Genomic DNA, 24,766 nt, shown 5'->3' on the forward strand with positions numbered 1-24,766 from the left:
CAGTTGAGACCCAGGCGCCGCTTTCCCCACCACCTCCAGTAGCCGCCGCGCCGGCCGCACCGAAGCAACACCGACTCAAAGGAAGGCCACGGCGCTTGTTGGTGACGTCACGTCAGCCAGGCAGAAACGCCTGGGCGTGCTTATCACTATAAATTTCTTATTTTTGGACAAAATGTTTGGTATTGTTTTGGATTGTGCAGTTTTATTTAGATGAAAGATTTTCTTACTATCGTACAGCTACAAGTGAAGATCATAGTTCAGTATTACTGAATCCTGTCGGAACAAACGTAGATCAATATGAGAAGATGCTTTGCCCCATTGCAAGCTTCGGAAATCTTACATTCAAGTAACTATATTTACTTGATCCGTGTTGTTATCTAAACTTACCCCAACCCCCGTAGAATTAACTCGTTTCTTTTATTTATTTTCGTTTGACATCGTCACTGGAAATGTGAACTAATTTACATGTGTAAATGTCCAACTGTTGCCAGTCATTAGATTACAGTCGTTTTCAACGAAAGGAATTCTAAACGGGAAACAAAATAGCTTCATACATCGAAAATACTGCTGAGCTTAAACTTTTTTAAACATGCACATTAGAAAAGATAAATATTCCTCTCTTGCAACTGAAAGGAGAAACTTTATAAGATAAAAAAAATTATTTGATAAAACAAGTATCTCTCTTTTGCCTCTTCTTCTGTCCGCCACCCCCTCCCCCAACGTGATATTTCATTAACATTCAGTGCTCCTCACCCCAAAGTCAACCAAGATACCTAAAGAAGAGCACCAATATGTTCATAATTTCTTGTAAAAGCAACCCAGTAGAAACGTAACTTCCTCAGATTTACAAATAAGATAAAGAAGCACGAATTCTGTTGCTGCTGGACCATGAAGTTGTTTTTGTATGTCAATCCTTAAAACATGTGGAAATTTAAGTTCAGGAGTTCACTATTTGTTGAGAAGTGTAATGAATTGCACAATTAACTGATGACAGAAGCCGGCCGGAGTGGCCGAGCGGTTCTAGGCGCTTCAGTCTGGAACCGCGGGACCGCTACGGTCGCAGGTTCGAATCCTGCCTCGGGCATGGTTGTGTGTGATGTCCTTAGGTTAGTTAGGTTTAATTAGTTCTAAGTTCTAGGGGACTGATGACCTCAGATGTTCAGTCCCATAGTGCTCAGAGCCATTTTTGATGACAGAAATCTCTCAGAACAATTTGTGTTGGTCAACTACCGCCAATAGTTTCACATTTTCCTGTGTCAGAGAAGGAGACACCACCATTATGAGTATGCCTGCAACAGACCTGGCGTTCGCCGTGTCTAGCTGATGTGACGTCACGAACAAGCGCCGAGGCCTTCCTTTGAGTCGGTGTTGACCGAAGACACCAGGAGAGGAACGGTGGAGGGAGAAACGGCTAGTATATATAGGACGCCGTGAGGAACAGCACAGCATTCGTCAGGAACCACCTGAAGATGGCAGCGTGTACGTCTGCCGAAATATTGTGGAGAAATTACGACTGAAGAACTGTTCAAATCCGGATATTCGATTATCCGGATCGGGTCCAGTCACTCCGGACGATTAGAGTTCCACTATGTCTTCAGTTGTGCCAACCAATTCACAGCTGCACATCTGTGCCCTAGTCTTGTACATTCTACACACATGCACAGGATATGCACTGTGCCCTGTCAAAAATACTGTATATTATTCTTCTGGGGAGTTTTAGAAAGAGACAGATGGACAGGGAGGTTCAAAATGGCTCTGAGCACTATGGGACTCAACTGCTGAGGTCATTAGTCCCCTAGAACTCAGAACTAGTTAAACCTAACTAACCTAAGGACATCACAAACATCCATGCCCGAGGCAGGATTCGAACCTGCGACCGTAGCGGTCTTGCGGTTCCAGACTGCAGCGTCTTTAACCGCACGGCCACTTCGGCCGGCGGGACAGGGAGGGAGAGAGACAGAGGGAGAGGGAGAGACTCACCTGTGCGGTAGACGGGCCCGGGGCAGACGACGCCGGAGTGGCAGGCCTGCTTCTGGACGGGGCGCGTCGCCGCGTCGCAGAGCGCCGGGGGGGCCGGCGTCGCCACGTCGCCGCACGTTATGGCGCGCGTCTGCACGCCCGCGCCGCACGTCGCCGAGCACTGCAACAGCCGCGACGCGCGTCTCTGCCTCACTGCTCTCCACGCAACACACGCACACGCACACACACACATCATTGGCCATATGGGAAATAGACGAACAGGACCGATCTATCTCACATTTATTAAAGATGTCTTGTCTATCCTATTGTATGCAGTCCCACTAAATGATTGGATGGATATGTGGCTGCAACTCGATGGAGCTACACCACCCATTGATGTCTATGACCGGAATCACCTAAGTGTGGTGGATTAGTGGAGGTGGACCAGTTCCATGGCCAGCACCGGCGCCAGATCTGACATCTCTTGAATGTTTTCTGTGGTCTAGTATGAAGGATAAGGTGTATGGCACATCTGTAACGTCAGCGGAGGACCTCATAGCTAGAGTCCACGGCGCGACTGAAATACTTGTAAGGTGGCAACGGCCATGCACCTTACATGAGTCCATTTAACGTGACACTTTAGGTTTTGTTGGAGTAATACTCTAAATTACGGTGTAGGAAATCTATGTGGAAACGCATCGGCACGCGAGAATTCCGCGATTTTGTGATTGTAAGATTTTGCGGAAAGGCAGTACACGAGACAGAGCTCGGCTACCTCCCCGCCTAGCCGCCGCCGGCCACAGCCCAATGGTATGAATGGTGAACTCGGGGATTTCTGTAATCCGTTTAGAGCGGCCACAGCGGTCGCCAACCTCTGAAGGACGTGCGGCTGCAGGTGTTCAAGTGTTTACCAAAACAGAGCAGTGGATAGCTGGACGGGCTTTCCTGTGCGTGCTCTCGCCTATGTCCCAGTAATTTTAGGCCTTCGAGTAACTCAAGTAGGGCAGGCCAGGAGTTCCGAATAACAAAACTTTCAATGCAAGAATCTGTGTTCGCTACGACGGGGAAGCTTACCCGGGAAATCTCGAGTGGTCTCTTGGGAGAAAACTTCCAGTAAACGTGTTATTGCCCACAGCTGTGGTTCTTCCTAGCCGGCGTGGGCGGAGTTTACTTGTGAAATTTTGTAGAAATAAAAGAATGGTGGAAAAGAGTTCTATTCCCAGGCCGTACATTGGTCGGCGCTGGCAAACTGGGTATTTTGAGAGCTTCTAGTGATGTGATTCGCTCGGTAAAAGTTGATGGGAGAAAACAAAGGTGAAGAGCGATCTTGCTGGACTCTCGGTTAAGGGTCTTCCGTTCTGGGCTCTCGTACTGAGAGGACGTTACCCAAGTCGTCTCCCGTCTTGGTTTTTCGTTCTGAGTGGACGTTAGCCGCGCCAAGTCTTTGCTGCCGGAAGATCGTTGCAAACAGAGAAGTTTATGGACAGCGGTCTGTTGTCCGAGTAGTGTAGGAGTGTACTTTCCGAGACGCCACACGCCAACCGCACAGCCGCGCCGTCGCCGTCGCAGACAGCCGCTGCAACAGGAGTATAAATGTAGATGTAGATGTAGAATATTACAGTGAGATGGCTCCCGCTTCGGCCTGTGTTAGGAGTAACGTTAAATAGTTGGATCACGTGCAATTGCTATTTCCACAGAGGTTTCACGGTACTTTGGGGTGTAGTGGTTCTTCGTATTTTACGTTTTGTGTCGATGTCAGTCGGTCAGCCAAGTTATAAGAGATCGCGTTTTGGACCAATTTTAACACAGTTCACTGCCAATGCCAGTCAGGAGGATAATTTGTAAATTGTTCATTGTGTTTTACTCAGCATTGATCTGAAGATTATAATAAAATTATTGTGATTCAATAGAGCCTTTACTTTCAGTAGTTGATCCTGAATTCACCCTTTTGCGTTATTTTATTTTTGTGTATGTGTTTGATATCATTGAACACTCTAAGTGTTCATGATCATTCATGTTTGGAAGTAAAAAAAGGTGTGATTAATCGTCAACGCTACCACCGCACACATTTAAATCTAGCGTTATCCATTTTTGCGTACAGTTCCACTCCCAATTTCTCTTTAAGTAGTTTGTCAGGGGCGAACAAACGCAAAAATCGGACAAGCAACGGGTGGGGTGTTACATACTTCAAAGACGACCGAGCGTATTGGCTCAAGTGCGTGAGGCTCAGCGCCGCCGATGTAGGCTCTGCATTGGCGTAGGAGGTACGCAGTTCGGAGTCCGTCTGTTATGTAGACTGCGTGATGTGGTACTCATGATGGGTTTATTGACGCCATGTGGAACATACACCTGTCTGGGACTTGGACGACCTCCAACGCCCATGCGTTTACGGATGTGGGTTCCTTCTTGAAAGCTGATCAGTGTGTCTTCCCGCACAACATACTAAGCATTGCCGGTGTTTCTTTGGGACTCCCCGTATTTCGTCTTTCACCTCTGAAAATGACATGTTAATGCGAAAAATGTCAGGACGAGCTTGGTTCAGATTCCACGTTCAGCTGTACATCTACACAAATTTATGTGTAAATCAGTATGGAGGAAGCAAAGGGCGTAGGAAATCCTGTAGTATTGTGCCTACAAACTACACTACTGGCCATTAAAATTGCTACACCACGAAGATGACGTGCTACAAACGCGAAATTTAACCGACAGGAAGAAGATGCTCTGATATGCAAATGATTAGCTTTTCAGAGCATTCACACAAGGTTGGCGCCGGTGGCGACACCTACAACGGGCTGACACGAGGAAAGTTTCCAACCGATTTCTCATACACAAACGCTGTTGTGATGCCTCGTGTAAAGAGGAGAAATGCGTACCATCACGTTTCCGACTTTGATAAAGGTCGGATTGTAGCCCATCGTGATTGCGGTTTATCGTATCGCAACATTGCTGCTCGCATTGGTCAGATCCAATGACTGTTAGCAGAATATGGAATCGGTGGCTTCAGGAGGGTAATACGGAACGCCGGGCTGGATCCCAACGGCCTCGTATCACTATCAGTCGAGATGACAGGCATCTTATCCGCATAGCTGTAACGGATCGTGCAGCCACGTTTCGATCCCTGAGTCAACAGATGGGGGCGTTTGCAAGACGACAACCATCTGCACGAACAGTTCGACGAAGTTTGCAGCAGCATGGACTATCAGCTCGGAGACCACGGCTGCGGTTACCCTTGACGCTGCATCACAGACAGGAGCTCCTGCGATGGTGTACCTAACGACGAATCTGGGTGCACGAATGGCAAAACGTCATTTTTTCGGATGAATCCAGGTTCTGTTTACAGCATCATGATGGTCGCAACCGTGTATGGCGCCATCGCGGTGAACGCACATTGGAAGCGTGTATTCGTCATCGCCATACTCGCGTATTACCCGGCGTGATGGGATTGGGTGTCATTGGTTACACGTCTCGGTCGCCTCTTGTTCGCACTGACGGCACTTTGAACAGTGGACGTTACGTTTCAGATGTGTTACGACCCGTGGCTCTACCGTTCATTCGATCCCTGCGAAACCCTACATTTCAGCAGGATAATGCACGACCGCATGCTGCAGGTCCTGCACGGGCATTTCTGGGTACACATTCTGCAGATCTCCACCCATTGGAAACGACTGGTCAATGACGGCCAAGCAACTGGCTAGTCACAATACGCCAGTCACTACCCTTGATGAACTGTGGTATCGTGTTGAAGCTATATGGGCAGCTGTACCTGTACACGCTATCCAAGCTCTGTTTGACTCAATGCCCAGGCGTATGAAGGCCGTTATTACGGCCAGAGGTGGTTGTTCTGGGTACTGAATTCTCAGGATCTATGCACCCAAATTGCGTGAAAATGTAATCACATGTTAGTTCTAGTATAATATGTTTGTCCAATGAACACCTGTTTATTATCTGCATTTCTTCTTGGTGTAGCAGTTTTAATGGCCAGTGGTGTACTATGCTTCAGGAACCAACATTCGGATTTGGAAGTGATTTACCATTAAATAGTCACTGCGGAAATGATTTCCTTCGAATAAAGCACTTTGCTTTTCTTTTTATTTTGCAGTAAAATTCAGATCAGTAGCAGTACATTAACAAACTCATTACTCACGATATTTCAGTAGCAAACGGATATTGGTGTGGTGTAAGAACCAGTCAAGGAAAGAAATGAGTGTTGTAAGGATTTGGATAGAAGAGGTGAAGTGTGAGCTGTGGTAGTTCTCGTGAATGGTAAACTCGTGTTTGAGGCGACATGTAGTGGCAAAAAGCTGTATGAACGGCCTTTATAGGTTTGAGGAAGGTCAGGGAGAAATTTTGTCAGTTTAGTCTGCGTGCCTCATGAAACAGTGCACAGGTTTAGGTATCTGCCTTTCGCTATGAGCTGTACAATGGCTTGCGGAGTATATATGTCCGTGGAGTAATCATAAAGGTTTAATCAAAAATGGTTCAAATGGCTCTGAGCACTATGGGACTCAACTGCTGAGGTCATTAGTCCCCTAGAACTTAGAACTAGTTAAACCTAACTAACCTATGGACATCACAAACATCCATGCCCGAGGCAGGATTCGAACCTGCGACCGTAGCGGTCTTGCGGTTCCAGACTGCAGCGCCTTTAACCGCACGGCCACTTCGGCCGGCAAAGGTTTAATCATCCCATAGAAAAAGTAACGTTGGGTTTGCCAAAACATTTATGGCAGTGTTTCTCGATTTTATGAATAGGGTTCAACATTTTGCTTTGCTTCGTCTTCTGTTGTGCTCAGGCACTTTGGTGCTGGGATTAGCTTGTGTGAGAGGACTTCAGACATGAATCTGCAAACAAACAAAAAATTAGTTACGCCACTTTATTTTTCAGAGGTGATAACTAAACATTTGCGACTACGCGTCGTAGATGAAAACCTACATGAGTCAGAAGCCCCGTGTGGCTCAGGAAAAAGTCTTTCGGCACAACTCATCGAAAACTGTAACGTCTGATGAGAATATTATCTGTATTTTGGAGCAGCTAGTTGTGCAGAAAAATAGAGTTGAACTAACGTGTTCGTTTATGACATTACGCTCGTTAGTTGTTATGGTTTGTCACACACTTGATTGCGATGTCGCATTATACTTGAGGATGGTCCGTTTATGACCGAAACTGGTTGTTTAGTAAAGTGACAATACAGCTTTGTGAAAACCATGGTATTCCAGAAAATTACATCTCTTGTCGCGATACGACACTCTACAAACCGGAAGAGTGACGTGGAGCCTGGTCTAGCAGTACGCTTCGGCATCACTTATACATTTACGAAAGTATGTGGAGGGTAAACGCTACGAGTACCTGTTTTCTGAATGAATGTGGCACAGGTATATAAGTGACCTTTAAGTTTGTTACGCCGGCCGGTGTGGCCGAGCGGTTCTAGGCGCTTCAGTCTGGAACCGCGCGACCGCTACGGTCGCAGGTTCGAATTCTGCCTCGGCGATGGATGTGTGTGATGTCCGTAGGTTAGTTAGGTTTAAGTAGTTCTAAGTTCTAGGGGACTGATGACCTCAGATGTAAAGTTCCATAGTGCTCAGAGCCATTTGAACCATTTTTAAGTTTGTTTCTTTATATCTTGCCAGCAGGGTGAAGAGCAATAGCATAACACTCAAACACACAAAAGTGTTATGGAATAAATTGATTATGCAATCGGGACCTCTAAAAAAGTAAAAAAGAAAAATCATGGGTTTCTCAGTGGCCAAATCCCAAGGGTCCTGCGTCCAATGACTTATTGGACAATGCCTTTCATCTAACGCTGGGCGTTGATCTGTAACATACAAATGAGTAAAAATTTTCAGTTAACTGGTACTTAATGGTAAATAACTGTCTTTGTATACCAGACTGTCATAGTTTAATTATTACTGTAACATCATATGGCCAGGATCGTGGAGGATAATGCTTCCATTTCTTTGAACTCCACTTCTCATTCACTGTGGTGAGGAGCTGAATCAAATTTTTCTGAGGGGTCAAGGAGACATCATAGAGAAGTCAACAGAATGGGGGAAGTATCTTCAAGGTTGTATGTGTGTGTGTGGTTTTTCTTTTCTCTTTCAGATGCCTATACTTTGAAGAGGAATTCTCTTGGACATTTTATTTTATTTTTTTATACAGTCTTTCGTGATCAGCGGCCTCATGCCTTCCCTTATACTAATTCCTGGGGTAGCAACCTGCTTGAAATGGGAATATGGCGGAGCAGCTCCAAGTCAGTGAAGGTTTCCTTTCTTTCCTTCGCTCAGAGACTAGGAAGAATTCGTTTGGCTTTCTTTTCAAACTTAGCGGACCAATTGTCAACATCATAGTCGAACTTCCACGCCGTCTTTAAAATCTTGTTGTTTGATTGGTCGTGTATCTGGCCGCGAAAATGCTCGAGGACATTCTCGAAGCCTTCTCTGTTCTGGAAGTACTGAGGCCAACGAAGGCTTGTGCTTTCCCAGACCCTCCAGGGGCTTAGCCCACCACACTTTCGGCGAGCGCTGGAGACTGGTCAATTAGTTGCGCCTTCCATCGAGAGCAGACGCCGACGGTTGCACAGGAGGGGGTTTAGCAACGGACTGAGACCACTCTGCTTTGAAGTCCCGGTGAGTATGCACGACCTGCTGAAACGTGGAGATGTAATCCTAAGTCGGTTTATATCTTGTGGGTTAGGACCCGTTTAAACCCGTTGGTATCAGCACCTTCAGGCGTAGGGAGTGACTATGTTTAAATTACTTCTTGCTTGTGAAATTCCGTATTTCGAATGAAACTTAGTACCACGCATACAGTATGTTGTAAGTTCCTGCATCCGTTTGTATAGACACTGCATGCTCGTCGCTGTTAGATTTGTACCATCTAAGTTCATTAAATTTTGTTAGATGTGCGGAGCATTAATTCAGTTGTATCTCATTCGTGTTGCTCAGCTAGTTGCTCTGTTCTCACTGTGGTACAGAACGGCACGTGGTCAGCCATCAGTGCTATTTAGTTACCGGCCACTTCTGCTGGAGAGATATTGGACCCGCCTATCTAACAGTTCCACCATTTCGTATTGAACGAATTTTTCTAGAATTTTTATAGTTAATGTAAGTCACAATTTTCCCCTCTTGTATCTCATTGTTGATCTGTTAGACCAAAGCCTGTTCATGGCGATAAACCCATCCTCAAGTAGATCATAGTTCCTGTGTATAAAGAGGCTTTCCAATGCTGATCGTCGTACAAGTTGACTGTATTCCCCCACCTCGTGTATAAGTATGGGACTATAAAAGCTACGACTGAACAATGAGACAGTCGTTCCGGACTTTCGTGTTTCTGTTGCGTTTATTTTGTTTTGTCAGATGTATCAAATAGAATTAAATTTTTCATAATCTAGTCAGAATCCGATGTGACCCTGCACGTATAGTGAAAGAATAACTGCTAAATAGATGTAGTGAGATTAGCATACTTAGGGCTTTCATTTAACAGCCACTGCCAGACAAAATCAGTTATGTGTAGAAAAGAGAAGATTACTGCACCCATCGCAGTGTAGCGTAGTGTGTGTTGGCGCATAATGTGGGCAATGGCCACTGACGTGGTATAAATGAATAGTGTTAACGTATTTTTTGAGGGGATAGTATTACTGTACGCACGATTTAGTTAAATTAAGAAAAGCGTTTCCTTTTTCATCAAACTGGCATGTTTGATATTATTTTGTAAATGATCTTCAATAAACTACGGCTGTTACCTTATATTTCAAACATAAACACAAAAATAACTTTATTTCTCCAAAAATGTAATGGTATACATTTAAACTATATAAAAAACAGAAAAATTATGTTTTACTTTCATCAAAGTATCCTCCTTTAGATTTAGTGACTGCCTCACAAACTCGAGGTATGTCTTCAATGTGTTTTTGTGGGTACCGCGAGTCTACCTCATTTCACACATCCTTAAAGACGTTCCACAGATGTTCCTTGCTTGTTATGTGAACTTTCTGCGTAAGTCCATCCATTCCATTTCAATAGGATTACAGTCAGTGCTTTGGGACATCTACATCATATGCTTCCGTATCTTCGTTTTTCCTTTGGTGCAATGTATTTCTAACAAAATGCCGACCGACGTTTTTGATCATTATCCTGTTACAATGTGAACCCTTTCGCTAGCAAGCGCAGTTCACGTGGTATCTTATGACACTAAAGTATGCGATACATGTGGTCCATATATCTTTCTATTTTCACGAATTCGCCAACTCTTGTCTCCTGAAAAACACCTCGCAACATAATAGAACCCCCAATGTGGTTAACTGTAGACAGAATGCAGTGCTGGACCACCGTTTCTCCTTCAGATCGACGCACAAATGTCCTCCATCTGGTACCAAAAATGTCGATATTTTTTTCATTTGTGAATAACACTTTCTTCCACTCGTCCTGTTTCCATTTGCTGTGTTTCCCACACCATTCGAGTCTCTTTTTATTTATGTGCTGCAGAAGGGATTTACTCGCTGCCACACGTTCTTTCAAGCCGGCATCAATCAGTCTTCTGTTTACTGTTGCCACAGATATGTTTTTCTTGTCAAGTTCTGCCAAATCTCCGAGGCTTTGTACTGTTGCTTTGAACCTATTTCTCTTATTATTAGCTACAATATATTTTACATCACTTCCGGTTCTTCTACGACGTCGTCCTGGTCGTGGCAGGTCATGATTACTAACTGTTGACTTCGGCGGCAACGGGCGTATTGCACAGACACACCACATCGTTTCGCAATTTGGGGCATAGATAAACCTGAATGTCTGAGTGCTACAACTGCAGTACGTCCGTCTATGGATGTCTCCCTTCTTGGGGCTGTAACAACGATGTGCACACTGTCAACTGTCACTAAGGAACCGAACTGCACTAACCATGTAGTATGTATCGTACCAAAGCTTGAAGTACACTGCGGACATCACAACATCATAGGGAGCAACAGGGGAGTATGGAAGAGTCATTCATTCGTCACACAATTAAACAAACTTACCAGCTGAGGTAGCTATACTTTGTTTGTACACAACACTCTACTGGGTAATACTGCATACAGATGAAAACAGACACATAAACCTGGCATGTTTACCGATGTTGTACTATACCTTTTTCTTGGAAAGGATGAAAAATCAGCAAATCAGCTGCGTAACACAGATTTATTAGAACCCTTGACTTAGGTTTCGATAATTATAATATTATCCTCTTGAGAAGGAGATTGTAGCGATTAGGAATTACACATTGGTGACAAAAAGCCCAACTGAAACAGAAATGGCAAAAGCGGATAAATTCAATTAGCATACTGTTGCGAAAAGCTACGTTAGAATAGAGCCGTTTGGCTATCTTCAAGTAAAAATTCACTTCTAAAAATAAAATAACTTGTCATGATAATCCGATAACATCAGTCTGATCTTCACTGCACTGCTCTGTTAAAGGTAGGCTTGTAGTGGCCGATAATCGAGCACTACTTTTACTCAGATATCAGACATTAGCTAGTCAGCATGATTTTTCGCCCATAATCAGGCTTAATTTTTTATTTGTAAATTGAGTTTATGTAGTCCACTGTGCATGTTTATTTCCACAATACCTATGGTGACACAGCTGCGCCCTCTATACCTGAATTACCTCAACTTACGAGCCTAGTACGATAGTCAGTTAGCCGGTGTTATCCGTAAAATTCACACTGATGCTATATTATCATGTCTTGTTATTTTAATGTTTTTGAGGTGAACTTTTACTTGACAAGACCCAAAGGGCTTTATTCTAACGCACCTCTTCTCCACAATACGTAAAAAGTAAGTGTGTACTCTTGGCTTTTAGTACTTTGTCCTATTTGTTATTTCTGTTTTACTTGAAACTTTTGTAACTCGTGTGTAATTTCCAGGCGTTGCAATATCCTTCTGAAGAGGATAATTTTGTGGCTATCGAAACCTAGGTCAAGGATTCCAAAAACCTGTGTTATCCAACTGGTTGTCTCATTTTTCATTCTTTACAAGACCGTCACTTGTAAAGAAACTTAATAATTCTTTCTTATTGATAAATGTATAGATAATTGTTCGACTCTCATACCAAAGATTCATTTGAAAAGTATTTAACACTGACGGACAAAAGAAGATTTACGCTCTTCGTTTATTAGTTACCTTTCGTTGTTCTCATGTTCTGGTGATAAGACGTATAAACGAAGTGCTCTGTAATTTCAAGCGAATTTGTGCTAAATAATGAAAACAACTTGTGAAACAAAACGATTTTCTCATTTACGTTACCATGGATCCCAGCTCCTGTAACTCTGGAAGATTATTATAATTATTATTTTAATTTTGCATGGAGAATTTAGATGGAGGCGACGATCTTCACGACGGCGGTGCTCAACAACAGAGATACGTGAGTGTGTTCATCTCTTTCCTTTGGCGGCCGCCAATGTCAGTTTCAATATATAGGTCATATTTGCCGTGACATTCAGAAACTGCAATCTTTCTTTCCATTTGATTATAAAGTCCGATTATTTTATTTCTCAAATGAATAAATGCACTTTAAGCACAATTATTTTTACCCAGGCTACGTGAATAATAGTACTTAGAACACACGCGCCTCTATGGCGATCGTACGTTCGCATACAACTGAGTGTGTACCGACGTAACTGCACTTATCATCCATTTCCCTTACGTTATTAGTTCTCATTTTGAATCACCCGCTCGCGAATGCACGTGCCCTCTTATGCTGTGTAGTCAGTCGGGTGTATTCCTTAATAACGTTACTTTTAATATTCAGTGGCTTAGTTTCCACAACTGACCTTTGCCTCTGTCGCAACGGCGCTTCACGCTAAATATTTATTGCGCGACAGTCTTACTACATCTACATCTACGTGATTACTCTTCTATGCACAGTAAATTGCCTGGCAGAGGCGTCAATGAACCACCTTCAAGCTGTCTCTCTACCGTTCCGCTCTCGAATGGCGCGCGGGAAAAACGAGCACTTATATTTTTCTGTGTGAGCCCTGATTTATCTTATTTTATCATGAGTACATTCTCCCTAAGGAGGTGGGTGCCTATAGAATGTTTTCGCAAACGGAGAAGAAAACTGGTGATTAATGATTGCCACTCTAATTCACGTTACCATGTCTATGGCACTATCTCCCCTATTTCGCGATAATACAAAACGAGCTGCCCTTCTTTGTCCTTTTTAGATGTCCTACCTGATGCGGATCCCACACCGCACTGCGATATTCCAGAATAGGGTGGACAAGCGTGGTGTAAGCAGTCACTTTAGTAGCTTTTTTGTGGTGATGATCATTTCTCCCTATGTAGGCGGGTGCCAACAGAATGTTTTCGCAATCGGAGAAGACTGGAGATTGAAATTTCGTGAGACGATCCCGTCGCAACGAAAATCGCCTTTGTTTTAATGATTGCCACTCCAATTCAAGTATTATGTCTGTGACACTATCTCCCCTATTTCGCGATAATACAAAACGAGCCACCCTTCTTTGAACTTTTTCAATATCATCCATCAGTCCCACTTGATACGGATCCCACACCGCACAGCAATACTTCAGAATAGGGCGGAGAAGTATACTGTAAGTAGTCCCTTTAGTAGACCTGTTGCACCTTTTAAGTGTTCCGGCAATGAATCGCAGTCTTTGGTTTGCTCTGCCCACTACACTATATATGTGATCGTTACAATGTAGGTTATTTGTAATTGTAATCCCTAAGTATTTAGTTGAATTTACATCGTTCAGGTTTGCGTGACTTACCGCGTAATCTCATTTCGGAATTACGACACTAGCTGACTAAGTTTGTAACAATTTAACAGAGCTGTTACACGCTTCACAGCTGCCCTTTATAGCCATGTTCAAAATTTTAAAACTATTCTTGTTGGAACTCCCTAATGAACCCCAAAATCCAATTAGGAAAGACCATCATGATGTAAAGTAGGGAAAAGTTATCCTGACAGGTACGGCAACTTTGCCGATGATATAACACCAGAAAGTCTTGATAAACACCGACATTAAGCATTACAGAGTGTGTTTTGGTAGAAAGGAAGAAGAAAGAAAGGTCATCTTTAGTTATTTGCCAAACATCTAAGTAATAATTGCAAATTATTACCATGAAAGTTAAGTCCAAAGAAATGTCGGTCAGAAATAACTTTTATGTGGAAGAGAGTTGTAAACGCAACGAAGAAATCCAATGCGTCTACGATACTCATTCATTCACGAAAAAAGTAAGTCGCTATCGTGCCATCAAGTCATACGAAAGCAGCTCTTGTCATAGTTGAGCGAACGGAGCGCGACGAGATTGTTTTAATTTCAAGAGTCGTTGTTGCGTGACGTAGACGTACGGATTTTGTGAACTGATATTCAGATTAGAGACTTGAACCGAGATAGTATGCTGACTGTGTATACCGAGTTGTTGGACTTTATTCACGGAAGTAGGCAATATTGGACTCAACATTCATATAAGTGAACTTATAGAAAGGAATGGACAAAGTATCAAAAGACTGTAATATACGTTTAGTCTCAAGTAGGAGACATTGACACGAATACATGAAGAAGGTACAATTACGCCGAGGGTTAAAGCGGTCGTAATTGTCACGATAGTTGAAACTAACAGAACTACCAATGCTAATTAACCGTGTGTGCGTGTGGCGTGATGTTTATAAAGTATTTGGCGAAAAGGAACAATAAAATTGTTCATCAAAAGTAGAAATTCAACGTGTCACCTCCATCATTCTATGAATATTTGGTAATTGCTCATCAAAAGTTAATGAATTGTGACTAACTTCGAAGTAAATTCGTGGAATGTTGGCTGTGACAAGGAAGGTTTGGAAATACGTAATATTACGATGCAAGATAATTAAGACATTGTTAAAGAGTATCTGTGGGTCTCGCGTCATATAGAGCGAACAATTTTACTTACAAGGGAACCTCCCCATCGCACCCCCCTCAGAATTAGTTATAAGTTGGCACAGCGGATAGGCCTTGATAAACTGAACACAGATCAATCGAGAAAACAGGAAGAAGTTGTGTGGAACTATGAAAAAAATAAGCAAAATATACAAACTGAGTAGTCCACGTGCATCATAGGCAACATCAAGGCTAACGTGAGCTCAGGAACGCCGTGGTCCCAAGCCGGCACGGTAGCTCAGCGTGTTCGGTCAGAGGGTTAGCAGCCCTCTGTAATAAAAAAAACTGAGCTAATCGATGAACAACGAACTTCAACGGATGTCTTACGACGTCCGCAACGACCAAACACAACGATCAATAACGAACAAAACGCAAAAAAAAAAAAAAAAAGTGTTAGCGTGAGCAGCTGCAGAACAAGAGGTCCTTCGTTCAAGTCTTCCCTCGAGTGAAAAGTTTAATTATTTTATATAATCTACTTCGCTCTCCAAAATTCCAGGACATGTTCAGATTTGCTTGGACATGTGCAGGATTTGACGGTCTACACACGGAAAAATTTGAAAACGTTAAAAACATATGTTTTGACAGAGCACAGGGAAAACTGTGCGACTGTAAAACTGTTGCATTCATTTATTCATGTGACAAACTCTTATGTTTTCATCACTTTTTTGGGAGTGATTATCACATCCACAAGAAAATCTAAATCGGGCAAGGTAGAAGAATCTTTTTACCCATTCGCCAAGTTAGGTCAACAACATATTCCTGTCATGTGACGCACATGCCGTCAGCAGTGTCGTATAGAATATATCAGACGTGTTTTCCCATGGAGGAATCGGTTGACCTATGACCTTGCGATCAAATGTTTTCGGTTCCCATTGGAACTAATCGCACGGTTTTGCAGGGCGGTCGCAAAACACCGACACTAAACTTATTACAGTGAACAGAGACGTCAATGAACGAACGGACAGATCATAACTTTGCGAAAATAAAGAAAGTAAACTTTTCACTCGAGGGAAGACATGAACCGAGGTCCTCTCGTTACGCGGCTGCTCACGCTAACCACGGGACCACGGCGCTCTTGAGCTCACGCTATCCTTGATGTTGCATATGCTGCACATGGACTACTCAGTGTATATTTTGCTTATTTTTTTCATAGTTCCACACAACTTCTTCCTGTTTTCTCGATTGATCTGTGTTCAGTTTTTCAAGGCCTATCCACTGTGCAAACTTATAACTAAATCTGAGGGGGGTGCGATGTGGAGGTTCCCTTGTTAGCAACGAAAAAACAACGACCAATGCGATCTGCAATTGAACTTTTTCCTCGCTTTTGGTGATGTGGACGTTGCGCATGAGGGAAGATCTATCAATTACTGCACTAAAGTGTTAACCGGGCGCATAATAATTCAACTTCAAACCATATGAGACAATCAGAGTGCGCAGTTCGCGTTAATAAGGAAACTGTGCGGACTCGCAGTCAAACTTAAATCATTACGCGAGGAACGATTTCTTAAGAGCTTTTTCAGATCCTGTCTCTCGTTAAAAAATGGCTCTGAGCACTATGGGACTTAATTTCTGAGGTCAAAAAGTCCCCTAGAACTTAGAACTACGTAAGGGGGGTAGGACGTCAAACGGACGGACTTGGATCAGGAGAGGTTCCACAGGACATTTTAATTTCCACTGTCTATACTTTAACAAGTGAATTCATAAAACTTTGTCAGTATGACCAAGAAGGATTCAGGATTCACACTCGTAGCAGCGGAAGTTCAAAAACATAACAAAATAATTTTTTTACATGTGAAATTTCATAATTTTTTCACTCACTGTTGGCTGCATTTGTTGTTATAGGTACACTTACCTTCATAAGTAAGAGAGACTGTTCGATGAATTCTGCACAGCATACAAACCATACTTACAGCTGTCTGAAACTCTAGAATCTATTTAATTTATGAAAAAATGAGTGAGCTGTTACGTTTTAAACTTTATGTTTAGAAAAAAATCAAATTTTGTAGTTAATTATCTCAATTTTTACCACAGTTTTTAATAGATTTGGAAAATTCTAGAGTTTTATACATCTGCAAGTATGGTTTGTATGCTGTGCAAAATTCATCACAGAATGTCTCTTACTTGTGAAGAAAAATGTACCTATAGCAACAAATGCAGCCAACAGTAAATGAAAAAATTATGAAATTTCATATCTAAAAAAATTGGTTTTGTTATGTTTTCGCTCTTCCACTACTATGAGTGTGAATTCTGAATCCTTCCTGGTCATGCTGACAAAGTTTTATGAATTTATTTGTAAAAGTATAGACAGTAGAAAATAAAATGTCCTGTGGTGCCTCTCCTGCTCCAAGTCGGCCCGTTTGATGTCCTACCCCCCCCCCCCCCCCCTTAAACCTAACTGACCTAAGGACATCACACACATCCATGCCCGAGGCAGGATTCGAACCTGCGATCGTAGCGGTCGCGCGGTTCCAGACTGTAGCGCCTAGAACCGCTCGGCCACTCCGGCCGGCGTCTCTCGTTAACCGACGGAGACATCCATCATAGCGCATCGCGTCTCGGCTCCACCGACCGAGCTGTAGCAGTAACATCTCCACGGCGTCGACAACACCAGCACGCGGCGGAGAGGGGGCGTCACACTGTACTTAGCCATGGTATTACACGGTTTTTACAGGGAATTGGATGTCAGTTGTTAGGTTTGTTGAAGTCATTGAGCGGTAGTGTAGGCAGATGAACAAACGGCTAATGCTGACTAATGCGCTGGGCAGGCGGCAGCAGTGAAAGCGGGCGGCACTCACGGGAGACCAGGGCGTGGCCCTCCAGGTGGGGCAGTCGGCGGCTTTGCAGCTCTCCTCCTGGTGTGGCGCCGGGCCGCGGCACTCCGACTCAGGAACCTGCGGGAAATGGCCGGACAAACACAGCGCTTAGCGTACTCGTGGGTACTTATGACAACTAAATACAAAATACACAAGCTATGAGGATTTTTGCTAAAAGCGAAATACTATTCTGATACTAAAAACAGTGATGAAATCTCTAATTATGTACATTTACACTAAAGCGCCAAAGAAACTTGTATAGACACTGTATTCGGAGATATCTAAACAGCCAGAATACGGCGCTGAGTTCGGCAACGCCTATATGAGACAACAAGTGTCTGGCGCAATTTTTAGATCGGTTACTGCTGCCATAATGGCAGGTTGTCAAGATTTAAGTGGTGTTATAGTCGGCGCAAGAGGGATGGGACACAACATCTCCGAGGTAGCGATGAAGTGGGGATTTTCCCGTACGACCATTTCACCAGTGGACCGTGAATATCAGTAATCCGGTAAAACATCAAATCTCCGATATCTTGCTCCCGGGAAAAGACCCTGCAAGAACGGGACCAACGGCGACGGAAGAGAATCGTTCGACGTGACAGAAGTGCAACACTTCCCCAAATTGCTGCAGATTTCAGTGCTGGGCCGTAAAGAAGTGTCAGCGTGCGAACCATTCAATGAAATATCATCGATATAGGCTTTCGGAGTCGAAGGCCCACTCGTGTACCGTTGACGACTGCACGACACAAAGCTTTACGTCTCGCCTGGCCTCGTCAACACCGACATTGGACTGTTGATGACTGGAAACATGCTGCCTGGTCGGACGAGTCTCGTTTCAAATTGTATCGAGCGGAGACAACCTCATCAATCAATGGCCACTGCGTATCAGCAGCGGACTGTTCAAGCTGGTGGAGCCTCTGTAATGATGTAGGGCGTGTTCAGTTGGAGTGATATGGGACCCATGACAAGTTTAGATACGACTCTGATAGGTGACTCGTACATAAGAATCCTATCTGATCACCTGCACCCATTCATGTCCATTGTGCATTCCGACGGACTTGGGTAATTCCAGCAGGACAATGCGACACCCCAAACGGCCAGAATTGCTACGGAGTGGCTGCAGGAACATTCTTCTGAGTTTAAACACGTCCGCTGCCCACCAAACTCCCCAGACATGAACATGATAGAGCATATCTGGAATGCCTTGCAACGTGCTGTTCAGAAGAGATCTCCACACCACTCGTACTCTTACGGACAGCCATGCAGGATTCATGGTGTCCATTCCCATAGCACTACTTCAGACAGTCGAGTCCCTGCCACGTCGTGTTGCGGCACTTCTGCGTGCTCGCGGGGGCCCTACCCGATATTACGCATGTGTACCAGTTTTTTGGCTCTTCAGTGTAGTAAATATTACGTTTATGTTTGCTAAAGACTATGACAAGAATGTGTATAGAAGAAGCCAACATGTAATCACTGGGCCGGCCGCGGTGGTCTCGCAGTTCTAGGCGCGCAGTCCGGAACCGTGCGACTGCTACGGTCGCAGGTTCGAATCCTGCCTCGGGCATGGGCGTGTGTGATGTCCTTAGGTTAGTTAGGTTTGCGTAGTTCTAAGTTCTAGGGGACTGATAACCACAGCAGTTGAGTCCCATAGTGCTCAGAGCCATTTTTTGTAATCACTGGCTGCTATCATTTAATATATATATATATATATATAATCGTGCGATAAGGTTATGGCCCTCTGTTCTGTTCGTTCTGCTCTCTCTTGCCATTGGGTGGTCGATTTGTTCGCTTGCTACTCATCTGCGAATTGCTGTATTCAAGTCTGTTATTCTGTAAAATTTCATTTTTTCCGAAGTCAAAACTTAGCGGTAAATGTGGTTCTGTGTTTTCATTTATAGAAATGTAATTCCCATTGGCCACATGCGTGAGTTTTCAGCATTTTTAGCACACGCTGCTGCGGGGACGAACGTAGCATCGCTGGTCTCCTTGTTGTCCGCCATTACAGGAGTGCTGAGATCTGACTATCACAAATATATTTTTAAAAAACATGTAGAACTGATGTAAGTATAACGTCCAGTATCGACAACGGTTTGGCTCAAGGCTTAAGGTAAAATAATTAATTCTCAGTTTACGCTGGTGTAAAGGTGAAAGGTATTGAACCTTAACATTACTCATTTATGGAGGATATTTTCCAGTGTTGAAACTGTGTTTTTGTAGTGTTCAATTCATACAGACGTTTTTCTTGCATAGACAGACTAAATTGTATTTTCACTTGTAGCGGAATACTTTCAATTTACTTTTCACTTGTACCGGAATACTTTCAATTTACTTATTTTCAATGTACCGTGTGGTTATACAGGGTTAAAAGTATTTAAACCGACAAACTCTGGGAGGTTGTAGGGGACATCAAAACAAATACTTTTTCCTAATGTCATTTTTTCCTATGAGGAGTATTTAAACCGGTAGGGGAAGATTTCTCTGGCGGCAAATTAATCAAACCAACAAACACTTTTCCATTTTTTTATAACCAGGAGACAGCACATTAACACAACCCAATTTCAATTTCAGTAGATTTTCAAAAATGCCTCCATTGACACGTAAGCAAAGGTTACACCGTCGGATCATGTTCTGTCTGACACGGGCAAAAATCCCAGGAATATCCTGAATTGTTTCCGCTGCTGCTAGTATCCGGGCAACCAGATCCTCTTCCAATGCAACGGGAGTTGTGTAAACAAGGATACGCATCTCTCCCCACACAAAAAAGTCTAGAGGGGACATATCTGGCGATCGAGCAGGCCATGGTACAGGACCACCTCTGCCAATCCACGTTTCTGGGAACCGTCGGTCCAGGAATCGACGCACACGACGACTGAAATGTGCTGGTGCCCCGTCATGTTGGAACCACATGCGTTGTCTTGTAGGGAGCGGGACGACTTCCAGAAATTCTGACAATGCTCTGGCGAGAAAATTGTAATAGTGCCTGCCGTTTAATGGCCTAGGTAGCAGATAAGGCCCAATTAGACAGTCCCAACAACACCGACCCACACATTAACGAAGAACCACACTTGCTGAGCGCTAGTAACTGTGGCATGTGGGTTATCCTCACTCCAAACATGCGAATTGTGCATGTTGAAGAGTCCATCACGCCCGAACGTTGCTTCATCGGTAAACAACACAGAAGATGGAAATGTAGGATGCATTTCACACTGTTCCAGGTACCACTGCGAAAACTGTGCTCTGGATGGATAGTCAACTGGTTCCAGGTTCTGGACACGCTGTAAGTGACATGGACGTAACAATTATTCTCGAAGGACTGTTCTTACATTCGTCTGATTCGTCCCCATGTTACGTGCAGTTGAATGAGTGCTGATTGAAGGATCCCGCTCCACATGCTGCGAGACAGCTTCCTCAAATCGGAGCGTTCTTACCGTGCGACGGCGTCCCTGTCGAGGTAATCTGCTAAATGACCCGGTTTCTCGGAGACGTTGGTACACAGCAGCAAAGGTCGTATGATGCGGGATACGGCGATTAGGATATTGTTGTTGATAAACCCTCTGTGCAGCTCGTATGTTGTGGTGCGCTACGCAGTACGCACCAACCATATCAGTGTACTCACTCCAGGTGTATAGCTTCATTAGTAAACAGAGACATTGCACTACTACACTGGTAGACAGCAGTTGCCTACAACTGAAGAGCGTAATATGCCCTATAACAACTGAAGAGCGTAATACGGCCTCCACCGGTTTAAATAATCCTCGTAGGAAAAAATGACATTGTTGTTGTTGTGGTCTTCAGTCCTGAGGCTGGTTTGATGCAGCTCTCCATGCTACTCTATCCTGTGCAAGCTTCTCCATCTCCCAGTACCTACTGCAACCTACATCCTTCTGAATCTGCTTAGTGTATTCAATCTCTTGGTCTCCCTCTACGATTTTTACCCTCCACGCTGCCCTCCAATGCTAAATTTGTGATCCCTCGATGCCTCAAAACATGTCCTACCAACCGATACCTTCTTCTAGTCAAGTTGTGCCACAAACTTCTCTTCTCCCCAATCCTATTCAATACCTCCTCATTAGTTATGTGATCTACCCACCTTATCTTCAGCATTCTTCTGTAGCACCACATTTCGAAAGCTTGTATTCTCTTCTTGTCCAAACTAGTTATCGTCCATGTTTCACTTCCATACATGGTTACACTCCATACAAATACTTTCAGAAACGACTTCCTGACACTTAAATCTATACTCGATGTTAACAAATTTCTCTTCTTCAGAAACGATTTCCTTGCTACTGCCAGTCTACATTTTATATCCTCTCTACTTCGACCACCATCAGTTATTTTACTCCCTAAATAGCAATACTCCTTTACTACTTTAAGTGTCTCATTTCCTAATCTAATTCCCTCAGCATCACCCGATTTAATTTGACTACATTCCATTATCCTCGTTTTGCTTTTGTTGATGTTCATCTTATATCCTCCTTTCAAGACACTGTCCATTCCGTTCAACTGCTCTTCCAAGTCCTTTGCTGCCTCTGACAGAATTACAATGTCATCGGCGTACCTCAAAGTTTTTACTTCTTCTCCATGACTTTTAATACCTACTCCGAATTTTTCTTTTGTTTCCCTTACTGCTTGCTCAATATACAGATTGAATAACATCGGGGAGAGGCTACAACCCTGTCTCACTCCTTTCCCAACCACTGCTTCCCTTTCATGCCCCTCGACTCTTATAATTGCCATCTGGTTTCTGTACAAATTGTAAATAGCCTTTCGCTCCCTGTATTTTACCCCTGCCACCTTCAGAATTTGAAAGAGAGTATTCCAGTTAACATTGTCAAAAGCTTTCTCTACGTCTACAAACGCTAGAAACGTAGGTTTGCCTTTTCTTAATCTTTCTTCTAAGATGAGTCGTAAGGTTAGTATTGCCTCACGTGTTCCAACAGTGTTGAGACATTAGGGAAAAACATTTGTTTTGATGTCCCCTACAACCTCCCGGAGTTTGTCGGTTTAAATACTTTTCATCCTGTAATCAAACTTTACCTATTTAACACGTTACAACACGGAAACCAATTACCGCACGAGTATCAGACTGGACAGCATTAATGTCCAGAGTATGGGGTGTATGATTTCCATGCGTCGCAGAGCCACCGTCCAGTTCCAACTACGGCCACCAGGTGCTGTGATCGGTCATGGTGATGCATAGTCTGACACACCTGACCAGTCGCAGTGCACTTTTTGACCAGTCAACATGAGCTTGGAGAAAAGGAGCAGGGCATTATTGGTGAAGCTCTATTATCAAATCAACAGTAATGCTGCAACTGCACTTCGAGAATATCGCCGGCTGAAAGATTACGGACGGCTCCTCTTCCTCCACCTACTGTGCGGAGTCCGCAGCTCGTGGCGTGCGGTAGCGTTCTCGCTTCCCGCGCCCGGGTTCCCAGGTTCGATTCCCGGCGGGGTCAGGGATTTTCTCTGCCTCGTGATGACTGGGTGTTGTGTGATGTCCTTAGGTTAGTTAGGTTTAAGTAGTTCTAAGTTCTGGGGGACTGATGACCATAGATGTTAAGTCCCATAGTGCTCAGAGCCATTTGAACCATTTTTTTACTGTGCGGAGCGTGATGTAGAAGTTCGAATAAACTGGGGAACTGGGCGTCGCTCCGGGAAGAGGCCGAAGACCGGTCGCACCACAGGTGGCTGATGAAATCTGCTGTGTTGGCAGAAGAGCCAACACCGTGTTGCTAGAGGAGGCCGAAATGCACGCGTTTAATTACACGCAGACTGGCGTGAGGTCTGGAACAGGTCAGAGAAATGAGAACTTAGAAAAACGGACGCAGTTGCTGTAATACTTAACTTTAATCCATAATTGGAGTACATCGCTCTTGACGGTACATTAATATGCTCAATATAAACTGGAAATGGCGCCTTGCTAGGTCGTAGCAAATGACGTAGCTGAAGGCTATGCTAACTATCGTCTCGGCAAATGAGAGCGTATTTGTCAGTGTAGCATCGCTAGCAAAGTCGGCTGTACATCTGGGGCGAGTGCAAGGACGTCTCTCTAGACCTGCCGTGTGGCGGCGCTCGGTCTGCGATCACTGACAGTGGCGACACGCGGGTCCGACGTATACTAATGGACCGCGGCCGATTTAAAGGCTACCACCTAGCAAGTGTGGTGTCTGACGGTGACACCACAAAATCGCTGTTGCTATGCCAGACAACTCTGCAGGCAATTCCCGACCGTCAGGCAGTGCGCGTGCTCTGTCACGACAGTTGGACATCCCGTTGTCCACTGTACGCAAGATGTTTGGAACCATTCTCAAATGGTATCCGTACAGGACCCATATCATATAGCAGCTTGCGCCACAGGACGCCCAACGACCTTTTGACTTCGTCAGACCATTTTTCTCTGACGGGTGAAGTAAGCACACAAAATTGCCGAGTGTGGAGATCTTCACCTACAGTCAATGTGCACGAAGTTCCTGTGCATGGTGAACGTGTCGTCGTATGGTCTGGCTTCACGCATACGTTCATCATTGGCCCATTCTTTCTTGAACAGGTTGGCGCTCAAGGACCAAAGACGTACAATGCGACTGGCCAGCGTTACTGCGATATGCTTCGTCAACATGTCATACCCGCCCTATAGAAGATTGAGGGATTGACACTAGATGTTAAAAGACTTGCAGATGGGGATGTGAAAGAAGGAAGGAGTATTCAGCCGTCAGTAGCAGCAGAATGGGACGGTCACAAGGGTCCAGTGATTTCGGAAGTGGAGTAGTCGTTGGATGTCACATTAGTAAAAATCCGTCATCGACATTTCATCCCTCCTAAACTTCTTAGTTCGACTGCTGGTGATTTGGCTGTGAACTGGAAACTCCCAGGAACAACAACAGTTAAAGCAAGTCCAGGAAGAGCTCATGTCCTGACGAACAGGCAGCGTCCGATATTGCGGAGTCGTTGTAAAAAATAGCATTAAATCAGCGGAAGGAATCGCTTGTGAGTTCCAAAGTACTAACAGCAGTCCAGATAGCACGGCGATAGTGCGTAGCGAGTACGACGATACAGCAGCTCCGCATTAAGCATACGTTTCTGTGGTCA

General features: G+C 44.1%; 1 protein-coding gene across 1 annotated transcript in view; it reads right to left on the bottom strand.

Moving 5' to 3' along the window:
* The window catches only part of LOC126262791 (protein madd-4-like), a 362,890-nt gene that overhangs the window by 310,306 nt on the left and 27,818 nt on the right, over nucleotides 1–24,766 (bottom strand). Inside the window, exons 3-4 of the mRNA XM_049959614.1 lie at nucleotides 17,660–17,755; nucleotides 1,981–2,140 (exon numbers count right to left, since the gene is read on the bottom strand). Of these exons, the coding sequence (XP_049815571.1) occupies nucleotides 1,981–2,140; nucleotides 17,660–17,755 (256 nt within the window). The remainder of the gene's footprint in view (nucleotides 1–1,980; nucleotides 2,141–17,659; nucleotides 17,756–24,766) is intronic.

This window comes from Schistocerca nitens, chromosome 6 (genome assembly GCF_023898315.1).
Source record: "Schistocerca nitens isolate TAMUIC-IGC-003100 chromosome 6, iqSchNite1.1, whole genome shotgun sequence".
NCBI classification, from domain to species: Eukaryota; Metazoa; Arthropoda; class Insecta; order Orthoptera; family Acrididae; genus Schistocerca; species Schistocerca nitens.